At 39.1% G+C, this 26,330-nt stretch overlaps 1 protein-coding gene across 1 annotated transcript in view; it reads right to left on the reverse strand.

Moving 5' to 3' along the window:
* The window catches only part of ik (IK cytokine), a 66,633-nt gene that overhangs the window by 18,245 nt on the left and 22,058 nt on the right, over positions 1 to 26,330 (reverse strand). Inside the window, exons 5-8 of the mRNA XM_057359558.1 lie at positions 10,490 to 10,657; positions 9,091 to 9,205; positions 8,945 to 9,015; positions 8,829 to 8,875 (exon numbers count right to left, since the gene is read on the reverse strand). Coding sequence (XP_057215541.1) covers positions 8,829 to 8,875; positions 8,945 to 9,015; positions 9,091 to 9,205; positions 10,490 to 10,657 — 401 coding nt within the window. The remainder of the gene's footprint in view (positions 1 to 8,828; positions 8,876 to 8,944; positions 9,016 to 9,090; positions 9,206 to 10,489; positions 10,658 to 26,330) is intronic.

The following is a 26,330-nucleotide window of genomic DNA, read 5'->3' on the forward strand; positions in this document are numbered from 1 at the left end:
ACGTACAGCTCTCTGCCTGGAGCGCGTCAGTCACGCTCGTCAGAAAAGTGAGTGAAACAAGCACACATTTTTACCAAATATGTAATTAATAGCGGTTCACTTCCGCGACTTAGTATGATTGCGTTCATATCAGCAACGAAGCGTACTGGAGTTCCCGTGAACTGCACCCAGACCTCCCTTTTTAAGTGGACTCGGGTACACTTAGCAGGTGCGCACCCGGGTTCAGAAGACAGCCTTCACATCAATCAAACGAACCGAACTCTGACCTTAATTGAACCCGGGTGAGCACCAAAAGTTCTAATGTGAAACCGCCAGACTGCGCCGTCAGTGTATTGTTGCCGTTTTCAACCTCCTACTTGTGTGAGCTAGCGTTCTCATCTCTGGCGTACGTGAAAAACAAAAAAAGGCAGCGCCTGTCAGTGGAGCACAATCCACAATCTACCCCCGTATCAAGAGGCTGTGCTCCCAAAAGCAGGCACATGTATCCCATTAAAATACCCATAACACAGTTCCATGCACAGGTATTTTAGTTTCCTTTTTAGGTCGTAAGGTCAAGTTTGAACAAAGCAAATAAGAACCTAAAGAAAAATGTAATGTGAGTTGTTTATTATTATTTAAAGAATTAAGTATCAATCTTTATTCTAATGTGTTTTGTTCCAACGATTTCCACATACAGCAAATGGTTCATATTAGTCTATAAGATTTGTTTACATGTGTCATCGAGTTGTAAATGACAGATGGTTAATTTAAATGATTTGTTTCACCTCATATAATGTCCGTTGTAATGTATTTGTAATAAATTCATGCAGCTGTTTATACTTCATTTGTTGTTTGCTTATCTGGATTTAATTTTATATATGTATGTACGCATGTACATTTAGTTTAATCAGGGTTGGGGTGCCGTGGGAAAAAAAACACTACAATGGGGTGCCTTGCTTTCAAAAAGTTTGGGAACCACTGTTATAGAGCACATTTGGTTTTAAAGGAGAGGTTTCTTTCTACTTTTACACAAATGTAATATAAATCTTAGGGGTCCACAGAATGTGTCTGTGAAGTTTAACCTCAAAATACACCGCAGATCTTTTATTATACCATGCCCTAATTGCCCAGTTTTGCATGTGAGGAGAAACGCGCTGTTTTGATGTGTGTCTCTTTAAGTGCAAATGAGCTGCTATTCTCTGCCCCCTTTTCACAGCAAACGCAACCAGGGCTGTGAGCCTGTGCTTCCATCGACAAAAGAAGGGTCACATAAAGCGAATGAGAAACGCCGTTTCCGTCTTTAAACACCAAACACATTGTTTTCTAAAAGCGAACAGACTCCTAACAAAGGCGTCATGTTTTCTACATGCGAAATTACACATGACAAACCGGTCGCGTGTTTACAGCCCATACACACTACTTTCTACAAGTGAAGATACTCAAGACAAACGCATCGCATTTTCTCTAAGTGAAAGTAACGTTACACAGGACAATCCTGTCGCGTGTTTACAAGCCATACACATTGCTTTCTTTGCGTGAACAGACAAACATTTCACAATGACGTTTTACCTACTTTTAAGTTGCCACAGGTCCCTGACCTCTTACTTAAGAAATAACGGTACTTACAATGTCTTTATTTGCAGCTTTGCCTCGTTCAGTCTGGTGGATTTCCATTGAAAACTAAATAAATCCATTGCTCTCCTGTCAGGCTGGGAACAGTGTTCTGTGCTGCTCTGTCCGCTGGAACCCCTTGGCAGCCATTCTCTCAGAAACATGCTGAAAAACCTTTTTGTTTCTCACCATGCCATCGAGTTCCCTTTGCACTCTATTATACCCAGGAAGGTCTGCACCTCCCTGGTCGACCATGGTTCCTTTCTGTTCATTGTATTCGTCTTTTCGGCGGTGTATTTAAAAATGGCGCTTCTTGCGTTGTCTTAATTTACCCTTGTAGCACGTGCAACGGACGATTCTCTCTCAACCAATCAGCGTTCTGTATTGAGTCTAGCTCCACCCATTAGGTACAGGTACTAGTGGTACTACTGTGCTAGGTACCTTAATGAAAAGGTCCCAAAAAAGTGGTACTGTGCGGTTCGCTATTTTGGTACCATTCACAGTGGAAATGGAAATAATTGCGTACCGTAATGAACCTCACTGAACCGTACTGCTCATTGGAAACGAGCCATTAGCAGCATGCTTTGCTTACTTTTGCCATGGTATCGGAACTAATTCACATATGTCACTTGCGCAAACAAAAATGGCGGCAGCGCCAAGGTTGGACACGAAAAGGGGTGGTAATATTATAATAAGAACGACTACCTATGTCAGAAAGCGAGCGAAATCTGAACGGCTCGCTTTCTCACAGGCTTGCAGAGATAGGCTCACGTAAACAAAGTTACTGGATTGTCATTTTTCACGTTTTCTGAGTTAGTAGATGCACCAGACACCCGATTATAGCACTTAAACATTGAAAAAGTCAGATTTTCATGAAATGTCCCCTTTAAAGGAAATAAAGGTAAATCATGTGTTAGAGTTGGGTTTTGCCATTTTTTATGAATAACGCGCATCACAATACACGTGAGCAAACACAGAGTTTTGCATAAGCACTCTTTACTGACCTCACACACTGTGTTTTTAAATTTGCACAAAACAGAGAATACAAACATTAAGCTCTGTATGCAACCCAGCAATAACTGAAAAAAGTAACAACTATCCCTACACCTTATTTATATATTGAAAATGATATAAACCGAATAAAGTAAGTAAGTGAAACTAACTAAGTCATATCAACTTGTTAAAAAACGAGTTGGACATATGACGTAGTATTTCTGTGCTCGATACACGCTCCCAGCACTCCAACTTGTTTCAGAAAGTTTTTTATAAGTCTGGATCCTTGTTGTGAGAAGGGGACGCCCATCAATGCCGCTTCAATGGGCTTACGGAAGTTTAGCAGTGTTTGATTGCTCGCTGCATTTCGTTGATAAATGTTATATGAACAGTGGACATAACGCTGGATTTGGAGATCGTTTGAAACAAATAGATGGCACGGTCCCAGCGCTAAAAGATGCCGGACATGAACCATACGTGGTAAGTCAAACTAAGTCATATGTCTCCGTTTTGTTGGCAATCGGCGTCTAGGTGCATAATGTAAAAAGCACAAAGGGATTAATGCGATTATGTGTTGTGTGCTCGTGCTGTAGTTCCGTCCCACTGCCAGCCTCCAGCAGCTCGTGTTTTTCCGTAAATAATCGTACAGCTGTATCTATCTTTTATAAATGTGATCAAACTAAACACTCTTCGAAGATACGACGTATGCAATACTATACAAGAGGTACTATACTGTATAGCAGGGCTAGTCAACTCGCGGCTCATCAATCATCTTGACCTGGCCCGCCTTTACATTTCAAATAAGTGGAGAGACTTTCAGAACGGTGTGCTTTAAAATGCACGTCCTCCTGAGACGCCACATCTTTAAAAGCCCGAACGCTGCTACATTCAATACGAAAGTAATTCCCGCGGCTCATAATGATTTACGTCTTATAAAGCGATTTGATCGGTCAGTCCAAGAAACTTAATGTTATTTACAACATTATCAGCAATGCATTGCACAGCCACAGGCAGTCGGTTTGCACACGCGATAGGTCGCGTTCTAAAAAGCGTTTTGTGCCCTTGAAAGTAGGCTAACTGTAGGAAGGGTACAGCACGTGAACGGTTGTCTCAGATAATGGGAAACGGTGTTGTTTTTATTACTGCATTCATTATGTTTAACGGCTACATTTATGAAAAACAGCTGTTCATCTCCCCCCAGAACTCGTACTATACAAAGGTTCTGCCCTATAAGTGCGTGGGGCACATGAATGCGATCGGAATTCACCCAAAGATGTGATAATAGCGTTCAGTTTCTTGCACAGGTCAATTGACTCGCTTTATAAGACGTGAATTTAATGTCACAAAGGGGCAGGGATTACTTTTGTGTTGAATGTATTTGCGTTTTTTTGCGTCAATGTATTTAGTCTTCACCTCACTTCCGTCCCACAGCCTGACGTGCATGTCTAACTGTTTCGTCTCAAAGTAATGATTCAGGCTTTCGTCGAATAACATCACATACGCTCTTTGCTTCGATATGTTTGACAAAGTTAATTTTTTAAAATAAGGAGCCAGTCCAAATGTGCAAATATACGAACATTTACGTTCGCCGCATGCAAATCTGGCAGCTATCTTGCTGTCGGAAAACATACCAGGAAAAACTTGCCTTATATCTTCACACGACTTGTGAAGATATAAGAGTAGTGAGAATTAGCCACCTTTAGTGCCCACAATACCTTTGCAGTTAGGGCTTCGTTTCTTGACACAGCATCCGAAATGGTCCCTTGTTTGATGGAGGACTTAAGTGAAGCACCGCAGCTGGCTGTGGGTGTCACGCGTTCCTCGGATTTAAAAACCCGGTGATGGGGTTCAAAGTTTCTTCGTGCGCAACAGCAGACTGGTGCTTCGCGCCTTTAGCGTGGCTACTTAACGCTGCTTCTCCCATGTTCGAAATGTCAAAAAATATTTGCAGAGTCGACATTTTGCACGTCCTGGATCGGATCATGATCTCTTTCAAGCCATACATTATACTATTAAATCAGCATTTTCCTGGCATTTTCTAAATTTGCAGAGACATTTACGTTTACGTTACGTTGCTGGCTGCAGCAAGGGCCCTCTCGCAGCGAGCACTCCCTCTGCTTTGCCTGTTCGCAAGATCGCCTGATTTACCAATTAGTTAAAATTAGCAATTAAACATTTTATTTTTTACAGGTATTCTTTGGACAATTTCCATGATTTTTCCAAAACTTCTTGGGTTTATTCGTTTTCCAACACTTTTTCAGACCTGGAAAGTTCGATTTTAAAATTTCATAACTTTTCCAGGTTTTTCATGACCGTACGAACCCTGAAGATTAATATGAGATTGGCAGAAACTGCGTGTAATACCTGCTCCTTAAGACAATGAGCTTGACTCATCAACTCGCGCTGAGTGAAGATCTATGAATAGACTGCCACTCAGAGGTAAACAGTAGCAAACACACATTAAAGATAGGGTTGGACGAAATGGCCAAAATTGATATTTAAATATTGTTCATATCGTTATCCGAATTATATCGTACCGACCAAAATGAAGTATGAAAATATATTACAAAAGGCAAATTGTAAGATATAAGTTGAGAGAGCCCTCTGATATCAACAATAAAATGCTGATCAAAATTATTCTAGATGCCAGTGGTGTGTAAAGCTACATATGATAAGAATAAAATCTTTTTGTATAGGACTGTGCCCTTACCTTGTGTAAGTATCAAATATTAGAATCATGTTCCCAATAAAAGAGAGAATAACTTCTCTAAATGTGCTTCAAAGCATAATTCCATAACTTCAAAATGTGCTTTAAAGCATGGGTGTATTTTCAAAGCTCCACAGGGGCACAGGCCTCCCATTACTTGACACTTTTTTTCTTGAAAGCCTGCTTTTGACATATTCATCTAAATTAATAATCTTCAATTATTAACGTCCACTGAATCTTATGTATGACTGTATTTTCACTTCATACAAGATTTGCCATGCTCTCCTCCAAGTTGACATTAAGAACCATTTAAATAAGCTTCAGTGTTTTTCATAGGCCCTACAGTATGCTTCAGTTAGCTATAAAAAAAAAACGTGCAAAATGTTCCATTCTGTCCTCGAAATTGAAATTGACAACCGATTAAACTTGTTCGTCTTTATTTTCCGACAAAACGTGTATTTAAGACGAAATGAGATGATCCGTTATAATTTGTGCATCATGACTGTCGCACAAACCATGAACACAACGCAATTAATCCTCGAATTTGAAGTCAAGACTTTCTTCACAAACACCTCATTATGCATGGAGACTTCAAAGCGGCAGTGGCCACCGGACGAGAAGCACAGCGCCGTGTCAGATGCGTACCTTATTCATGCGTGTGCTCGATCAGTTCCAAGTTCAGAAATGGATTTCTGCACGCATACGGTTGATGTCTGGCTTATACAAGCATTAGTAAGTTGCAGATCCGTTTTGAATATATGGAGGAAAATGATCAATGTTAAACTATAATGTATATTAAAATACCAAAAATGTGTTTAAAAATCATATCACCTTTATTGAAATGAATTCTATCGCGATAGATAGGGATGTAATGATTCATCGTGAGCCGGTTGAAAATCGATTATAATGTGTGACGATTCAAATCGGTTGAAGTGTGAACTGAATCGCAATAATTTTTTTGAACAGCAGGGGCCGCTATTTTCACTGCAAACCTAAACGTGGGCATGCTGACATTTCTTAAATGCAAAAAATCCAAGAAAAGCACAGACAGCAGAGATGGAAACTCGAGTCCACGACTTAAGTCGCATAAACAGAGACTTGCGACTTGACTTGGACAGCTGACTCGAGACTTGACTTGGACTCGTGACTCATGAGACTCGTAAAAAATGCAAGTCAGTTTGGTAGAACATTTCATTCACATTCTTCCTTTACTTCCCCACATGACAGCATCATATAACACATTGTCTATTAATTCCCAATACATTATGTTCTGCAGCAAATGTCACAACGATTCATCTCTAAACACACAAAGTCAGCATTATTATGTACACGTGCGACGCATCTGGAGGACGCGTGTTCATCGTATAGTTATATAAACGACAAAATGTAGCCAAGTCTTACTTTAGTAGCTTCTGTCCAGACCATTTAAGTGCAGCAGATATTATAATGGATGATTAACTTTAAATAGTTTACATCAGTATTAATTTCGTTGACGAAAACTATAACGAAAATATTCATTAACGACATGTTTTCACTGACGAAAACGAGACGATAACAAAATAAAAATGAATGCGTGATACTGAAAACAGTATAAAAAAAACAGACATTTTCGTTAACTTATAAAAACGAGACGAAAATATTCTTGGCGGACATCAGCTTGCGCGCATGTGCTGCTTATCTCATATAAGCGGTAAAGAGAAGTCTTTGGGTGAAGAGGAAGCACTGACACGTGTATTCTGCATCTCCACGCGGTTAACAGTGCGTCTTATTTTCCTTCACAATCGCCGGTAAAGCACCACAAACTTGAAGCGCGACTGCAGGCGAGTCACCCTGAAACTCATTACAAAGGCAAGCACGAACATTTTATATGCCAGCTGCTGTATAACGTGAAATACAACATAAAGTAACAGTTAAGCCAAAAGAAGTGATGAAGTCGTATTGTATATTAAAAGATTGAATGACATGCTAAATATCAAAGCAAGTATGAATTGATTGAAAAATGATTGACGAAATGTAAGACAGTTTCTGTAATGTCTTTTTTGAAAGATATTTCTCATTCAGTCTCAAGCAAAGAGGGCAGCTCTGTTCTTCAAAGAGGCATGATGCCATAAGCCAATAGCGCTTCAGTGTGAGCCCTGTCAGAGTGTTTCATTGGTTGAATGTACTTAATGAATACACCCTACTGAACGAGTCATTTAAGTCAAATGAGATTGAATGAACTAGTACATGTGTTCATGGTCTAATATTCTCTGTGTTGCAACAATGCATATCCAGTAGTTACTGAACTTTTCTGAAAAATAAAGGTAATGACCTGGTTTAATTTCATTCAAGTAAGTGATGTAAAAACAGTTAAATCTTTGTTTGGAACATTTAATTACACATCATGCAATTCATTACATTACTTAATTTAGCCTAGATTACAGCAAAACTGTTCATATTAGTACATCATTCTTGCGCATAAAATGTATTTTGATTTTGCACCGGTAAATGTGGCGCAAAGACTTAGTCAAAAGAAGAAAACACAGGATATCACACCAGCATCAGCACTGGTTCGAAGCACTGGTTTGAATACCCAAGACATTCTGTAGAGTTAATTAATAGTTCAAAACTGATTTCGCTTCATACACTGTGAATTACAATAACTGAGAAAACTATTGCTAAAAATAGAACAGAGACTTGAGATGTGACTTGGACTCCACTTCAGAGACTTAAGACTTGACTTGGACTCCACTTTAAAGACTTGAGACTTGACATAGACTCGACCTCAATGACTTGAGACTTGACTTGGACCTCCGAGACTTGTGAACATGTCTGACAGACAGTATTAGTTTGTTTATATTAAAGAGACCTTTTCTATTATTAATTTGTTTTAAAATTGCAGTTTAGTTTTTGTTATATGAAATAAAACATAATTTTACTATACAAAGAAACGTGAAGCATTTAAGAAATAATGCAAGGGAAGTTTGTAAAAATAAATCGTGAGTAAATCGTGAATAAATCGCATCGTGAGATCAGAATCGTGAATCGCATCGCGAGCTGAGTGAATCGTTACATCCCTAGCGATAGATATTGTTATCAAATTATTGTCCAGCCCTAATTAAAGAAATACCGCCGCAGAGACGGCGGAAGGATTATTATTATTATATTTTATAAAATAAAATAAATTCTCATATCCGCAACTGACCATTTTTAACACCTAAATTGCTGAACTTTATGACCAAACAAAAGCATAAAACCGCTGAAAAATAAATGAACATGGCTACACTGCAAAAAAAGTGTGGATATGATACATAGAAGACTTCATATAGATCCTGTGATCGGAATCGGCCAATACTGGTTCTAACGAACGGTAATCAGCGATCGACCCCAAAATCCTGATTGGAGCACCCTTAGTTAGTTTGGGGCAAGACTATCCATTTGGTTAAATAACAGCCAAGAAATAACTGTTTTGGAAACACAGAATTGTGCAAATTGCCCATATTTACTTGCCATCTTATCACGGCTCTATTATGATGAGTCACTTTTATGCATAACTCACCTAGGCGAGTCTTAAACTCAATCTTCTGCTCGGGATCTTCGTCTTTCCTGTCAAACACAACAACATTACAGAATGTCTGAAACATGCTGAATCAACTAAGGAAATTCTGAACATACTTGACTTCCTTCTGCACTTTTTCAATAATATCTTCCTCTTCTCTCTCCTTACTAGTGATTTCAGCTCGGACCTAAAAATATAACAGTTAATAAACAAAGCCATGTTGTTGGGTTATGGTGTTATGTATTGTACCACACTGTCGTACCTTTTGCAGCAGGGCAAAATCCAAGCCCTTGACCAAGTGAGTGTGTTCCATATCACCACCCAAGAACTTAGACTCCTGGATCAACTGACGCCTCTTCTCCGCTGCCGATTTGTCCCTAGATCAAAATACAAACAGACATAGACGATGGTATTAATACTTCATTTTTAAATTGGTTTGTTCTGTGAGCCCTGAGCATCTTATTTTTAGGATTTTTAAGGGATGGGAATGGTCAGGAACAAAACTCATTTGGATCCGATTCAGAAACTGCACTGTGCACTTCACAGGTTTATTTTAAATAATTTTAATGTACTTTGACAAAGTGCTGAATAATTTATTCTAACTACATTACACCTTTATTTTCTTTATATTTCAGTTGATGAAACACTTTTTTTTAGAAATGAATCAACAAAACTGCAGTGAGTGATTTCTTTTAAAGTTTGTTAGAGACCCATTAATAACAGAAAAGACCAAAAAGTCAATTATAATGACAAAAAATAATGACAATTTTGGTCAATTAATGAATCAATTCTTTAAGAATAAGATTACAATTAAATATGGTTATAATGGTCTCAGAAAATATCACAGTTTAAAATGTTTTATATTAAAGAAATATCAGTTATCAGAGTTTTTTGGTTTAACAAATGCTTTATTATAACAAACTTAACACCATTCTTATGTAAGCATGAGTCTCCATTTTGAAAAAATAAATAAATAAAGCTGTACATCTCCTATTTAGACAAAATGTTTTTTTATATAATTATTAAAAATGATAATATCTAATCAATCAAATGAACAAATTTCTTAATTAAAAATATTAATTAATGAAATCAAACGAAAATGTAACAACTAATTTTTTGGAGCACAAGAGATTACCTACATGAAAACATGGACAAAATGATATTCCATTAGTAAACGATTGCATAAAAACTGTTTAAATACATGGTTTTATTATTATTAATTATAATATTAAGATTATCATTATAAATAATTAAACGTTCATTCTGTTGTAATAAATTTCTGTTATAATGTCTTTAAGTTCAACCTAATTTTTATTTTAATGAGTTTAACGAGAAGTGAAGCAGTGTAATAATAATAATTCCCGTTAACAATATTAACAATAATAATCATACGTGTTAACGATATACCATCAAACCAATGTACCATTTACAAACCTAGAACTCAATAAAGATTTTATTTTTTTCATTGTGCAGTTTTCACACTGTTTTCACAACATTAAATGCAGACAGCAAAACACATAGTGAAATTTTTTTGTGGGAATACGGATTCAGCACAGATTATTGTATTACGGTATTCTTCCATTACAGAAGTGGTTCTGTAAAAAGATACTGATGTCATCATGACTGGATTGCATATAAAAAAGAGGGCAAAGAAAACTCACGCTTCTGCTGTGGGTCCCACAGCTCTGTAATTTGCTGTGGTGCTGATGAGCTCAGTCTCCTCATAGTCTTTATTAACGCCATCACGTCTCTCTCGAGCACGGTCACGATACTTCTCCGCCAGCTCTCTCTCTCTCTCCATCTCCTGTTGCCGCAGTTTAGCGTAGTAACTTGAAATACAGTCACAGACAGTTAGAACATAGGAAAACATTCTCAGCATATCTATTATGTCTCTATTCTCTGTATTATACAGTATAATGATGGGAATATTCTATTTCTTAGAAGCTGTGAAGGACAGACTTGAAAACTGTCATGTCATTGGGGATTAAATTGTCCTTAATCTTCGTAAACGAGTTGCGAGGTTTATTCTTAACAACATCCCTGAACACAAATTTGTATTATTTTTTTGAAGATTGCTTTGCAAATCAAGCACAATTTAAAGGGGAGGTCTTTTTAAATGCTTTTAAATAGTCAGCCGGGTCCAGGTCGGGTCTTAATCAAATAACCTCGGGTCTGTGTAATACGCAAGTCGTTTGCAAAACACCTGCCGTGAAGTGAAAAAAAGCTTAAAGAAAACAAGTATAAAGAGGTTAACCCACCAGCACCTCTTCTTCTGGGCCTTCTTCGTGCAAATTGTGGACAAAGACGACAAAAAAGTAAGTGTACTACATGTGGCGTGTTGTTGAAGTTTGATTCAGCATTCATTGCACTCTTTCTCCCATGCTTACAATAATATGAATGAACTGTCTTGAAAATGACATGCAAGCTCTGTGTGATGCGCGACTGCGCATGACCGGCTTCAGGTTTCTTTATTGTTGAAGATCACGTGCATTGACTCATGCACGTTTTAAAGCCGAACTTTAAACGCCACCACATGTGAATGATCAGTGGAACGATCTGTCAGTAAGTGATGATCTAGATCACGTGGACTGTCAGGTTGTCACGGTACCATAAACATATCTTACGATACTATGCCTTATGAAATTTCACGATACCAAGTAGTATTGCGATGATGTGTCATGTTCATAATTAAAATCTACAAAATAAACCAAAATTCCTTAATACATATATCTAAATGAAACGTGTTGTATTTAGTGAACTACATTAAACGGCACACTACAATATTTGTAGTATTAACTGTAGTAATTGGAAAAGTTTTAGCAAATGCTGTAATAATATTTACTGAGGTAAGATTTAAAAACACCAGTGTCTAGTAATTTTAGCTACGTTTACTGTAGTGACTACTAAAGATTTTTTTTTTTACATTGGAACTAATTCAATCAATCTGCTACAAATTATATTTATAGCAATGCTTATAAAGGAAAATGTTAGGCTTACTTTAAATGTGACTAAAATGGCCAGTAGGTGGCGGCAATTTTTTTTATCAGTGAATCATTCAACCAACTTGTTAAAAACAGCTGATTCATTCAAGAACGAAGCAAGTGTCTTGATGAATGACTCATGAATCATTATCTCATCAGAGTCGTTCAAAACACGGACTCATTTAGGAGAGAAACACCGCAAAAAGACAGATGAGTGTTCAAATGAACGTTAATGCGCATATGCAACATTAGTTACGTCACTACGATACTACCGTTTAGAGTGGCATCGCAGGAATTTTGAAGCCTTATCATCGCGATGCTACAGGAACAGACTCACTGTGCCCCTCTGTGTTCTGCGTGTTGTTTTCATTAAAATGATTGTGCACCATATATAAACTTCTTGTATTAGCAAGAGCTGATGAGTTTGCCTATAACTTGACTACTGTTATGCATATACTAATTCTAGAAAAATTCTACAACTACAATGTTTAGATGATTGGTAAAAAAAAGTTATATTTGATTGTGTTGCAATGACTCTTGCAATGACATTTTGTATTCTTTTAAAATATGTTCTTTCATTTTTGTGGTTTTAGTGTGTTTAATTAATACAATTAAATAAAAACTATTTCAAAAAGGTTTTTTAAGTCGTTTTCGGCCAAGTCCATCCTGAATTTTTGATATCGGTGCATCACTAGATGGAACATATAAGTTGGATTGTATACAGCACAGTCAGCTACGACGGAGAAGGCTACTAACAGTAGGTAAGACAAAAAAAAAATTGTAAAAAAAATTGTAAATAGCAATTTTCTGTTATTGACTTGTTAATAGCAGGCTGTGCGCATTCGTGAAGTCTAAAGAGATCATTCGTTTAGTAATGGAGTTTTGGTAGACACGCAGCATGGAGCCAGGCACAAACATAAGCATTCTTGCGTGCTTCTCTAGTACTGAAAGCAGAACCAGGGCTCTAGAGTGCGACCAATTTGGTCGCACGTGCCACCGTATTTCTCAATGGTGCGACTAAAAAAAAAATATGAGGTCGCACCGGTGCAACCAGCCGTTCGAGGGAGAAAAAAAAAGTCTCTGCGACTCTAAAAGTCTCCCTGTGATTCAACAACAGACACACATTAGGCCCAATCTAAACCAATAAGAGATAGTAAAGGGCGGACCCCCACTCTGATTGGCCGTGGTCCAGATATTCCTGTACGTGTGTGTACGAGAGGTTGCGTTCAGTGTTGCCAGATTGGGCGGTTTTGAATTTGATTGTGCGGGTAATAATTGGCTTGGGCGGGTGAACAAAATTTGGGCGGATTTGGGATCTGTTTGGCGGGTTTGAAACATGTACATTGTATAGGCTTATTATTTAACAAAACACAAGTGTGCGTGTACTCCATCCAATTAGTAATCGTGATGTTACTAAACACGCCCACTGACAAGGTCGCAGGCAGCCGCGGGCTAGCCAATCACGAATGATAGTTTGCCACCGCCAAAGACAGTTTTGCAACCGCCAAAAAAGCAGCAGCAGCCAGCACTCAGCGGGAAATATAAACAGTCAATATGTCGAAGTGATTCTGAAAAGTTGCGCTCAGCTGTGTTCTTCAACATCCTGTCAAGTTACAACCGACACCCTGTTACTGTTCTGCATTTAAAGGTAGGCTTAAGATCTCCCTCTGTCAGTCTGTCTCGCTCTTACTTACACACCTGTTTATAATGAGTAAAATGTAGTAATAATAATAGTTAAAATAATAATATTTGAAGTATAAAATGTAATTTCAATACACATTGTTGAACTCGTTATTACCGAATTGGGTATGTGAATGATATTTACACTGTAAAAGTGCATTGTGTGTGGTGTGAGGACGGGGCCATGGGCCATAGATGTGAACGTCTTATGTTGTCATTTTGTTACTGTGGTTCTGTTGCTGCTGGTGTATGTCGCTAGCCATAGCATGGTACATTAATTGTGGCATTTAAAATAGCTAAATATTGATCAAATTTAACCAAATATTAATCAATTATTTTGGGCGGTTTTGTGTGCGTTTGGACGGGTTTTGCACCGTTTTTGGGCTGGAAACCTTCAACTCTATCTGGCAATACTGGTCGCCGAAACCGAAAATTCTCTGACAGATTTCTTTTACCAGTGACGTTAAAATCTGAAGGCCGTTTGCCCGTCATTTTGACGGATTACAATAAGGGCAATTTGTAACTCCTCGTTTCCCTTCATTAGAGCGTGATAAGCTCGCGAAGGGACGTGCGTGTTTTCACCTGTCATTAGCCGGGGTTTCCATCCAAAGTTGCGAATTTAGCAAAATTGGAATATCGCATAAAACATTTTCGAATAAGCACCGTTTCCATCCAAATAGTCAACCGTCACTTCCTAATAAACTGCCACTAAATATCAGTAAGAAAAGTAAGAGAAGCCACTGAATATAATGATTTTCATATAGAATAATACTTGCGCAAGCAGACGATTATGAAACACAATAAATGCGCTGCTTTTGTGGATGCCTGCTGTTCGGGAAACACAGTCGTGATAGTTCTAAGAGGCAATTACATAAATATTTGACGACTTTGCTCAGGCATTTAAGAATGACCATCACAACATTTCTGATGCTGTGTCACAAGATCATTACTCTGGTTAGTCAGGTTACGCCGTCTCATAGTGCAGTTACGTGACTTTTTGGAGGAATTTATTCAGCAAATGCGTTTCCATCTCCCATTATTCGCATTAACCCTTTTTCACAAATGAAAAACCACCTCAAGCGAGCGTAAAAACTTTTTTGCGAATTAAGGGTTTTTAATTCGAAATTTGGCGTTTCCATCACTCGTTTCTGATGCGAAACTTCAAAATGCGAATAAAACCAGAGTGATGGTAACCCACTTACTGACTAGAGACATATGTGATGCAATCCGGGAAAACCCGTCGGATGTCGCGTTGGGACGCGGGAAAGACAGTTCACCTATCAAAGTAAACCACATAACATCAAGAATGAAGGAGTATCAATACACATTTCCCGCCAGTCCTGTGTAAGCTACACCATGCAACGTTTTTTCATACAATGTTTTCGTGAGATGACAGAGCTCCCCGTCTGCAGCACCGGGAGTTATCCCCGGTCTGCTGCTCATGCGAGCCGGTCCACTGCTCATGCGAGCTGGTCCGCGATCGCAAAACATACAAGGGATGATCAAAAGTCCAGACACTATGCACATGATAAACAACGTAAAACTTGCTTCACTGCTTATTAGTTGTTGTCCGTAATGTTTGCTAGTTTCCTTGTGTAGTGATAACAGCAGAGCTCTCGTTCTTTAAGTGTGCCCTGCACCATTTTCCTTACTTTTGTATTATTCAAACGTTTTGTACAGTATTTTTATAGACTCAAGCACAGCAAGTACAGCGTGATGACGTCACGAACATACTAATTACCACGTAAAGCCACCTTGCACCATAGTGACGGGTAATAATAGATTATGACGGATTTTTTATGACCATGTCAGTTAAAATGACGGACAATAAAACGGGCCTATAGGCCCTATAGGCCCGTCAGTTAAACAGAGTGGATGTAGCCGCGGATGATGAGAGAAGATGAAAAGAACGATTGACAACTTTTTTGTGAATAATGTTAAGTTAAGGCCTGATCTAGGGCTGCAGCTATCGATTCTTTTACTAATCGAGTATTCTACAGATTTTCCATCGATTAATCGGGTATTCGGATAATAAGTACGTTTTCTTTATTAAAAAGCAATACTAAATATACAAGAGAAAATAAGACAGGTCTCTTAAAATGAGTAAAACAACTCATTTGTTTCCTTTTTAGAACAATTAGTTTTTATTGCTGAAATAGCATACATTAATATCTGTGAAAACTAAACCCATTTAGTACATTCCATTGCCATATTAAATTCAAAATGCAATATAATACAAATATATAAATAAGAAACATGAATAAAAATGGAAATAATAATTTCAAACAATAGCCTATGACTTTTATTTTGGCAGGTTGTCAGAAGACGCTTATTTTTTTAGTATGTCTGTTTCTTCACTCAAACAATAACATGTTTGTGAAATAAACTCTCAGCGCAACTCTGGAGGTGAAGTTCATGTCCTCATTCAGCGCAGACGCAGACAAATTCATGAGCATCACGCGTGTAGCACGTTAAACTGTGCAGTTCATTCACTCAGACACGCAGACCAGACAGATGAAATGTGTTTTAACAGGATTCGGTGTCCACTAGTCCGCATCTAGTTTGATGGAGTCAATGCAGCCGGAAAACAAGTTTCACTCGTAAAATAGACTAAAATATCAGTTCACCATTTCAATAAGCTATTTATAGGGCTGTGACGGTGGCAGTTTTTTACCACCGCGGTGGTAATAGACAAATCGACCGCGGTGGTGCGGTGGTTGAGAAATATATATTATTTATATAAATAATATTTATATTATTATATTTGCGTGTAGCAACCACATGACGAGTGGAAGAGAAATATAGATCTTATTTAAATACTTGAAATTGTTAAATAATTGAAATATGATATCTGAAATAAATGAGAATGAAACATCCGTCAATGTTTAACGCGCAAATCCATCAGTGAAACGGCACACTACAGCATATAAAACATTTAAATAAACATCAGTAAATAATGAAAACTTAAATGATATAAGAAAGCTAAATACTAAATAAAAAAGCTCTTGTTGCAGTAACTTCAGTCAGTGGCGTATTAACCCTTACAGTCCTTAACAATTCCATTTGAAACAAACTGTTTAAACCTACATTGGCTTTCCTATTCAGATTGCCATAAAAACTTTACTTTTTCCGACTCGTTGATGTGAAACTTACTTGTTGACATTGTCCAGATTAAAATGTGTACAGCTGCACTAAATGCGCGTTCAGAAGATGTGCACAGGAGCGCAAATGAAGAGATGTCTCTCCGCAACCGCGGCAAAACCTGCGCGCGCTCCGACACTAAGCAAGCGGGTCATAGCCAGTTTTGATTTTACGTATCTGTTCATTTCACAACAAGATCCATTGCAGAACCCGCAGAATAACCTGGGTTTTGCCGTGCAGGCCCGCGCTCGAACGCACCAACGGAAACGTATGCCAATAATTTCTGTTAATTTAAAATCTTTTAAATAAAACCATCCACAACTGAAAGGCTACAACTAGCAATCGTTATCGCAACTCTCATATTTATTACACCTATATTTGTCAGAGTGACGTGCACTACCGCCGGTGGCAGTTCACCACCGTCATGGCACTTTACCATCGCGGTGGTGCGGTTGTTACGGCAACCGTCACAGCCCTATAAGCTATCAGTTATTTATCAGCATGAGAAACACGTGTGAGCGTGTGAACATACTAAAATGCGTGTGTCTCACGGTGAATGCATGAGACTGTAACATGAATAGAGTTTAGCGGGCTGTGCGTCAGTAATAACGGTCCGTGGGGAAACGCAGTGCTCCGTGTGTACTGTAGTTAAATGGATTAAACGAGGCTTCGAGGCAACAAAAATTGCCTCGATGATTTTTTGTATTCGAATAACTCGAGTTACTCGAGGAATCGTTTCAGCCCTAGCCTGATCCGTCCGAAAATCATAAGCAATGCTCTGACAAGGAGCCATCAACCTCCCAGGTTATGTCAAGCCCTGGTCCATTTATCTTGAGATGTTTTAAGTTTAAATTTCAGTTCAGTGAAGCACTTTAAGCACCAACACTTTCTTAGTAAGAAAAAGTGTTGGTTGTCACTTTTTCACCAACCTTTCTTCTAGAATTGTGCTTCAAATAAAGAACTTTATGATGACCAGATTGTTAGTTAATCATTTACAAGTCGATTTTGCCTATATGAAGTTAAGTATTTGTCAAGTATGGTGACCCATACCCGAAATGTGACCTCTGCATTTAACCCATCCAGAGAGTAGTGAACACACGCACAAGCAAGTGGTGAACACACGTACAGCTGTTCATCTCCTGTTTTTCATAAATTTAGCCGTTTCAATCGTACACAGGTAATGAATGCTGTAATAAAAACAACACAGTTTCCCTCACCTGAGACAACCGTTCACGTGGTGTACCCTTCCTGCAGTTGCTTTCAAAGGCACAAGACGCGTTTTGGATAGCGACCAGTGCGCAAAATGACTGCTGTGGATTGCAGATTATAACCTTGCAAATAACATCACGTTTTTGGGACAGAGCAATCAAATCGCTTTATAAGACGTCAGTTTGTCGTTATGAGCAGGGTTCGAATTGAGGGGGGTCTGGGGCGGTCCCGGACCCCTCATAAGCCTTAAGGGACCTCTCATAAGGTCTAAAATAGTGAACTTGGGGGGGTCCCCTGGTTTTTAATTAAAACTAGACAACTAACTTTTCTTTGTCAAATTATCATGCTAAAACAAAACACATTTGTCCATTATTTGTACAAGTTTCATAAAACTAAAATGTAATTTTTATCTGAAAAATGAATGCATGCTCAAGCGCACCACACAGTTTTCAATGAAGACATGCTGTCACGCCCTGTTGCTGGCACCTCATTTTGCCACCTGAGGGCGCTATGCTACTGTGTATACTGCCTGTGTTTTTGTAAGGACTTCAGTTTCCATCATGCTTTGTCTCATTATCGTGTATTGGTCTCACCTGTGTCTCATTACCTGTTTGTCCCTTCATCTGTGCATATATAGCCCTTGTGTTCAGTTGTCTGTTGTGAATCGTTGTTGTATGTGCTCCCTCATGTTTCTCGGACCATTGCGCTACCCTTATGTGTCTTTTTGATTAAATATTTTACGGCATGTGGATCCTCTCCTTGTTTTCCTTGCTGAACCGTGACACATGTACAGAGATGTCGCAGCAAGACACTGGCTTAACTTTACAATTAGGCTAGTATAATTTTGATAAGCAAGTCTTTATGTCCGATGTTATCTCACATTGTCAAAACAGATGCGACACTGAGCCACTACAGGGACATACAGGTGGTGGAAAAATAGGAAAGGGAGTGAAAATATTTTAAATATTTTGCTCTCCCCAACATTGCGTTCCTTTGCAAAACTTTTGTGTTTCCCCAAGAATATTTGTCTTTCCCTCAAAAAACTTTTGTATTCCCCAGAGATTATTTTGCGCTCCCTTCTGCAAACATGAGCTCTGACTTTGACCAGAAGGCTACCCTTCTGCTTTTGCCCAAAGGAATGACATTCGTTTTTCTTATCCTGCATTGGTTCATATGGATTATTTTCATATACTTGATCTACATTATCAGGAGATTAATCACGTTTAAAACGCTCATAAGCTTCTCCATGAGGTGACGCGTCCTCTCCCTCACTGGCTCTAATGATTTTTATTAATATTTCAAAAAAAGGTAACAGCACCGCATGTACAATAATATAAAGAACAAAAATCAAAGGCCAAGAAAAAAAATAAGGAAAATAAGATGACAGGAAAACGACGTTGTGTCGAACCGACAGATGGGGTTAGTCCCCGAGAACCAATCGCTTCCGACTTCTTAGAAAGCATGGAGCCAGGCACAAACATAAGCATTCTTGCGTGCTTCTCTAGTACTGAAAGCAGAACCAGGGCTCTAGAGTGCGACCAATTTGGTCGCACGTGCCACCGTATTTCTCAATGGTGCGACTAAAAAAAAAATATGAGGTCGCACCGGTGCAACCAGCCGTTCGAGGGAGAAAAAAAAAGTCTCTGCGACTCTAAAAGTCTCCCTGTGATTCAACAACAGACACACATTAGGCCCAATCTAAACCAATAAGAGATAGTAAAGGGCGGACCCCCACTCTGATTGGCCGTGGTCCAGATATTCCTGTACGTGTGTGTACGAGAGGTTGCGTTCAGTGTTGCCAGATTGGGCGGTTTTGAATTTGATTGTGCGGGTAATAATTGGCTTGGGCGGGTGAACAAAATTTGGGCGGATTTGGGATCTGTTTGGCGGGTTTGAAACATGTACATTGTATAGGCTTATTATTTAACAAAACACAAGTGTGCGTGTACTCCATCCAATTAGTAATCGTGATGTTACTAAACACGCCCACTGACAAGGTCGCAGGCAGCCGCGGGCTAGCCAATCACGAATGATAGTTTGCCACCGCCAAAGACAGTTTTGCAACCGCCAAAAAAGCAGCAGCAGCCAGCACTCAGCGGGAAATATAAACAGTCAATATGTCGAAGTGATTCTGAAAAGTTGCGCTCAGCTGTGTTCTTCAACATCCTGTCAAGTTACAACCGACACCCTGTTACTGTTCTGCATTTAAAGGTAGGCTTAAGATCTCCCTCTGTCAGTCTGTCTCGCTCTTACTTACACACCTGTTTATAATGAGTAAAATGTAGTAATAATAATAGTTAAAATAATAATATTTGAAGTATAAAATGTAATTTCAATACACATTGTTGAACTCGTTATTACCGAATTGGGTATGTGAATGATATTTACACTGTAAAAGTGCATTGTGTGTGGTGTGAGGACGGGGCCATGGGCCATAGATGTGAACGTCTTATGTTGTCATTTTGTTACTGTGGTTCTGTTGCTGCTGGTGTATGTCGCTAGCCATAGCATGGTACATTAATTGTGGCATTTAAAATAGCTAAATATTGATCAAATTTAACCAAATATTAATCAATTATTTTGGGCGGTTTTGTGTGCGTTTGGACGGGTTTTGCACCGTTTTTGGGCTGGAAACCTTCAACTCTATCTGGCAATACTGGTCGCCGAAACCGAAAATTCTCTGACAGATTTCTTTTACCAGTGACGTTAAAATCTGAAGGCCGTTTGCCCGTCATTTTGACGGATTACAATAAGGGCAATTTGTAACTCCTCGTTTCCCTTCATTAGAGCGTGATAAGCTCGCGAAGGGACGTGCGTGTTTTCACCTGTCATTAGCCGGGGTTTCCATCCAAAGTTGCGAATTTAGCAAAATTGGAATATCGCATAAAACATTTTCGAATAAGCACCGTTTCCATCCAAATAGTCAACCGTCACTTCCTAATAAACTGCCACTAAATATCAGTAAGAAAAGTAAGAGAAGCCACTGAATATAATGATTTTCATATAGAATAATACTTGCGCAAGCAGACGATTATGAAACACAATAAATGCGCTGCTTTTGTGGATGCCTGCTGTTCGGGAAACACAGTCGTGATAGTTCTAAGAGGCAATTACATAAATATTTGACGACTTTGCTCAGGCATTTAAGAATGACCATCACAACATTTCTGATGCTGTGTCACAAGATCATTACTCTGGTTAGTCAGGTTACGCCGTCTCATAGTGCAGTTACGTGACTTTTTGGAGGAATTTATTCAGCAAATGCGTTTCCATCTCACATTATTCGCATTAACAACCTTTTTCACAAATGAAAAACCACCTCAAAGCGAGCGTAAAAACTTTTTTTTGCGAATTAAGGGTTTTTTAATTTCGAAATTTGCGTTTCTTCCATCACTCGTTTCTGATGCGAAACTCAAAAATCGAATAAAACCAGAGTGATGGGTAACCCATTTATGACTAGAGAGACATATGTGATATGCAATCCGGGGGAAAACCCGTCGGATGTCGCGTTGGGACGGCGGAAAGACAGTTCACCTATCAAAGTAAACCAACCATAAAACAATCCAAGAATAAGGAGTATCAATACACATTTCCCGGCCAGTCCTGTTAAGCTACACCATGCAACGTCTTTTTCATACCAATGTTTTCGTGAGATGACAGAGCTCCCCGTCTTGCAGCACCGGGAGTTATCCCCGTGTCTGCTCTTCATGCGAGCCGTCCACTGCTCATGCGAGCTGGTCCCGCGATCGCAAAAAACATTACAAGGAATGATTCAAAAAAGTCCAGACACTATGCACATGATAAACCAAACGTAAAACTTGCTTCAATCTGCTTTATGTAGTTGGTGTCCGCTAATGTTTTGCTAGTGTTTCCTTGTGTGTAGTGATAACCAGCAGAGCTCTCGTTCTTTAAGTGTGCCCTGCACCCATTTTCCTTACTTTTGTATTATTCTAAACGTTTTTGTACAGTTATTTATATAGACCAAGCACAGCAAGGTACAGCGTGGATGACGTCACGAACATACTAATTACCCACGTAAAGCCACCTTGACATCATATAGTCACGGGTAATAATAGGATTATGACGGAATTTTTTATGACCATGTCAGTTAAAATCGACAGACAAATAAACGGGGCCTAAGCGCCCTAATAGGCCCGTCAGTTAAACAGAGGTGGATGTAGCCGCGGATGATAGAGAAGATGAAAAAGAACAATTGACAACTTTTGTTTGTGAATAATGATGTTAAGTTAAGGGCCTGTATCTAGGGGCTGCAGCTATCGATTCTTTTACTAATCCGAGTATTCTACAGATTTTCCATCGATTAATCGGGTATTCGGATAATAAGTACGTTTTCTTTATTAAAAAGCAATACTAAATATACAAGAGAAAATAAGACAGGTCTCTTAAAATGAGTAAAACAACTCATTTGTTTCCTTTTTAGAACAATTAGTTTTTATTGCTGAAATAGCATACATTAATATCTGTGAAAACTAAACCCATTTAGTACATTCCATTGCCATATTAAATTCAAAATGCAATATAATACAAATATATAAATAAGAAACATGAATAAAAATGGAAATAATAATTTCAAACAATAGCCTATGACTTTTATTTTGGCAGGTTGTCAGAAGACGCTTATTTTTTAGTATGTCTGTTTCTTCACTCAAACAATAACATGTTTGTGAAATAAACTCTCAGCGCAACTCTGGAGGTGAAGTTCATGTCCTCATTCAGCGCAGACGCAGACAAATTCATGAGCATCACGCGTGTAGCACGTTAAACTGTGCAGTTCATTCACTCAGACACGCAGACCAGACAGATGAAATGTGTTTTAACAGGATTCGGTGTCCACTAGTCCGCATCTAGTTTGATGGACTCAATGCAGCCGGAAAACAAGTTTCACTCGTAAAATAGACTAAAATATCAGTTCACCATTTCAATAAGCTATTTATAGGGCTGTGACGGTGGCAGTTTTTTACCACCGCGGTGGTAATAGACAAATCGACCGCGGTGGTGCGGTGGTTGAGAAATATATATTATTTATATAAATAATATTTATATTATTATATTTGCGTGTAGCAACCACATGACGAGTGGAAGAGAAATATAGACCTTATTTAAATACTTGAAATTGTTAAATAATTGAAATATGATATCTGAAATAAATGAGGATGAAACATCCGTCAATGTTTAACGCGCAAATCCATCAGTGAAACGGCACACTACAGCATATAAAACATTTAAATAAACATCAGTAAATAATGAAAACTTAAATGATATAAGAAAGCTAAATACTAAATAAAAAAGCTCTTGTTGCAGTAACTTCAGTCAGTGGCGTATTAACCCTTACAGTCCTTAACAATTCCATTTGAAACAAACTGTTTAAACCTACATTGGCTTTCCTATTCAGATTGCCATAAAAACTTTACTTTTTCCGACTCGTTGATGTGAAACTTACTTGTTGACATTGTCCAGATTAAAATGTGTACAGCTGCACTAAATGCGCGTTCAGAAGATGTGCACAGGAGCGCAAATGAAGAGATGTCTCTCCGCAACCGCGGCAAAACCTGCGCGCGCTCCGACACTAAGCAAGCGGGTCATAGCCAGTTTTGATTTTACGTATCTGTTCATTTCACAATAAGATCCATTGCAAAACCCGCAGAATAACCTGGGTTTTGCCGTGCAGGCCCGCGCTCGAACGCACCAACGGAAACGTATGTCAATAATTTCTGTTAATTTAAAATCTTTTAAATAAAACCATCCACAACTGAAAGGCTACAACTAGCAATCGTTATCGCAACTCTCATATTTATTACACCTATATTTGTCAGAGTGACGTGCACTACCGCCGGTGGCAGTTCACCACCGTCATGGCACTTTACCATCGCGGTGGTGCGGTTGTTACGGCAACCGTCACAGCCCTATAAACTATCAGTTATTTATCAGCATGAGAAACACGTGTGAGCGTGTGAACAGACTAAAATGCGTGTGTCTCACGGTGAATGCGTGGGACTTGAGAGCCCTGTAACATGAATAGAGTTTAGCGGGCTGTGCGTCAGTAATAACGGTCCGTGGGGAAACGCAGTGCTCCGTGTGTACTGTAGTTAAATGGATTAAACGAGGCTTCGAGGCAACAAAAATTGCCTCGATGATTTTTTGTATTCGAATAACTCGAGTTACTCGAGGAATCGTTTCAGCCCTAGCCTGATCCGTCCGAAAATCATAAGCAATGCTCTGACAAGGAGCCATCAACCTCCCAGGTTATGTCAAGCCCTGGTCCATTTATCTTGAGATGTTTTAAGTTTAAATTTCAGTTCAGTGAAGCACTTTAAGCACCAACACTTTCTTAGTAAGAAAAAGTGTTGGTTGTCACTTTTTCACCAACCTTTCTTCTAGAATTGTGCTTCAAATAAAGAACTTTATGATGACCAGATTGTTAGTTAATCATTTACAAGTCGATTTTGCCTATATGAAGTTAAGTATTTGTCAAGTATGGTGACCCATACCCGAAATGTGACCTCTGCATTTAACCCATCCAGAGAGTAGTGAACACACGCACAAGCAAGTGGTGAACACACGTACAGCTGTTCATCTCCTGTTTTTCATAAATTTAGCCGTTTCAATCGTACACAGGTAATGAATGCTGTAATAAAAACAACACAGTTTCCCTCACCTGAGACAACCGTTCACGTGGTGTACCCTTCCTGCAGTTGCTTTCAAAGGCACAAGACGCGTTTTGGATAGCGACCAGTGCGCAAAATGACTGCTGTGGATTGCAGATTATAACCTTGCAAATAACATCACGTTTTTGGGACAGAGCAATCAAATCGCTTTATAAGACGTCAGTTTGTCGTTATGAGCAGGGTTCGAATTGAGGGGGGACTGGGGCGGTCCCGGACCCCTCATAAGCCTTAAGGGACCTCTCATAAGGTCTAAAATAGTGAACTTGGGGGGGTCCCCTGGTTTTTAATTAAAACTAGACAACTAACTTTTCTTTGTCAAATTATCATGCTAAAACAAAACACATTTGTCCATTATTTGTACAAGTTTCATAAAACTAAAATGTAATTTTTATCTGAAAAATGAATGCATGCTCAAGCGCACCACACAGTTTTCAATGAAGACATGCTGTCACGCCCTGTTGCTGGCACCTCATTTTGCCACCTGAGGGCGCTATGCTACTGTGTATACTGCCTGTGTTTTTGTAAGGACTTCAGTTTCCATCATGCTTTGTCTCATTATCGTGTATTGGTCTCACCTGTGTCTCATTACCTGTTTGTCCCTTCATCTGTGCATATATAGCCATGGTGTTCAGTTGTCTGTTGTGAATCGTTGTTGTATGTGCTCCCTCATGTTTCTCGGACCATTGCGCTACCCTTATGTGTCTTTTTGATTAAATATTTTACGGCATGTAGATCCTCTCCTTGTTTTCCTTGCTGAACCGTGACACATGTACAGAGATGTCGCAGCAAGACACTGGCTTAACTTTACAATTAGGCTAGTATAATTTTGATAAGCAAGTCTTTATGTCCGATGTTATCTCACATTGTCAAAACAGATGCGACACTGAGCCACTACAGGGACATACAGGTGGTGGAAAAATAGGAAAGGGAGTGAAAATATTTTAAATATTTTGCTCTCCCCAACATTGCGTTCCTTTGCAAAACTTTTGTGTTTCCCCAAGAATATTTGTCTTTCCCTCAAAAAACTTTTGAATTCCCCAGAGATTATTTTGCGCTCCCTTCTGCAAACATGAGCTCTGACTTTGACCAGAAGGCTACCCTTCTGCTTTTGCCCAAAGGAATGACATTCGTTTTTCTTATCCTGCATTGGTTCATATGGATTATTTTCATATACTTGATCTACATTATCAGGAGATTAATCACGTTTAAAACGCTCATATGCTTCTCCATGAGGTGACGCGTCCTCTCCCTCACTGGCTCTAATGATTTTTATTAATATTTCAAAAAAAGGTAACAGCACCGCATGTACAATAATATAAAGAACAAAAATCAAAGGCCAAGAAAAAAATAAGGAAAATAAGATGACAGGAAAACGACGTTGTGTCGAACCGACAGATGGGGTTAGTCCCCGAGAACCAATCGCTTCCGACTTCTTAGAAAGCCAATGAAAATTGGCGAATGAAATTTGCATGCCGACTCCGCCCCCGGATATCCGGGTATAAAAGGGAGACGGCGTGCCTCATTCATTCACCTTAGTTCTGAGGAGCCTGAGACCTCTCACGACTGCTGCAGATGGGACAGCACGTGTTGTGGCAAGAGGACACAATGTTCCATCAGGGAACCGAGGTTACAAACGTAACCGAGACGTTCCCTTTCTGTCGGTCTCTCGACGTTGTGTCGAACCGACAGATGGGGTTCCTATGGAAAACGCCAAACACTGTGCCCTGTCACAATCTCTAGCGAAGCGACGGTGACTGGCCTGGGCGTGTCAGCCGTGAGCGCTACCGCGAAATTGTAACCTACCA

This window comes from Triplophysa rosa, linkage group LG19, assembly GCF_024868665.1.
Source record: "Triplophysa rosa linkage group LG19, Trosa_1v2, whole genome shotgun sequence".
In the NCBI taxonomy this organism is placed as follows: Eukaryota; Metazoa; Chordata; class Actinopteri; order Cypriniformes; family Nemacheilidae; genus Triplophysa; species Triplophysa rosa.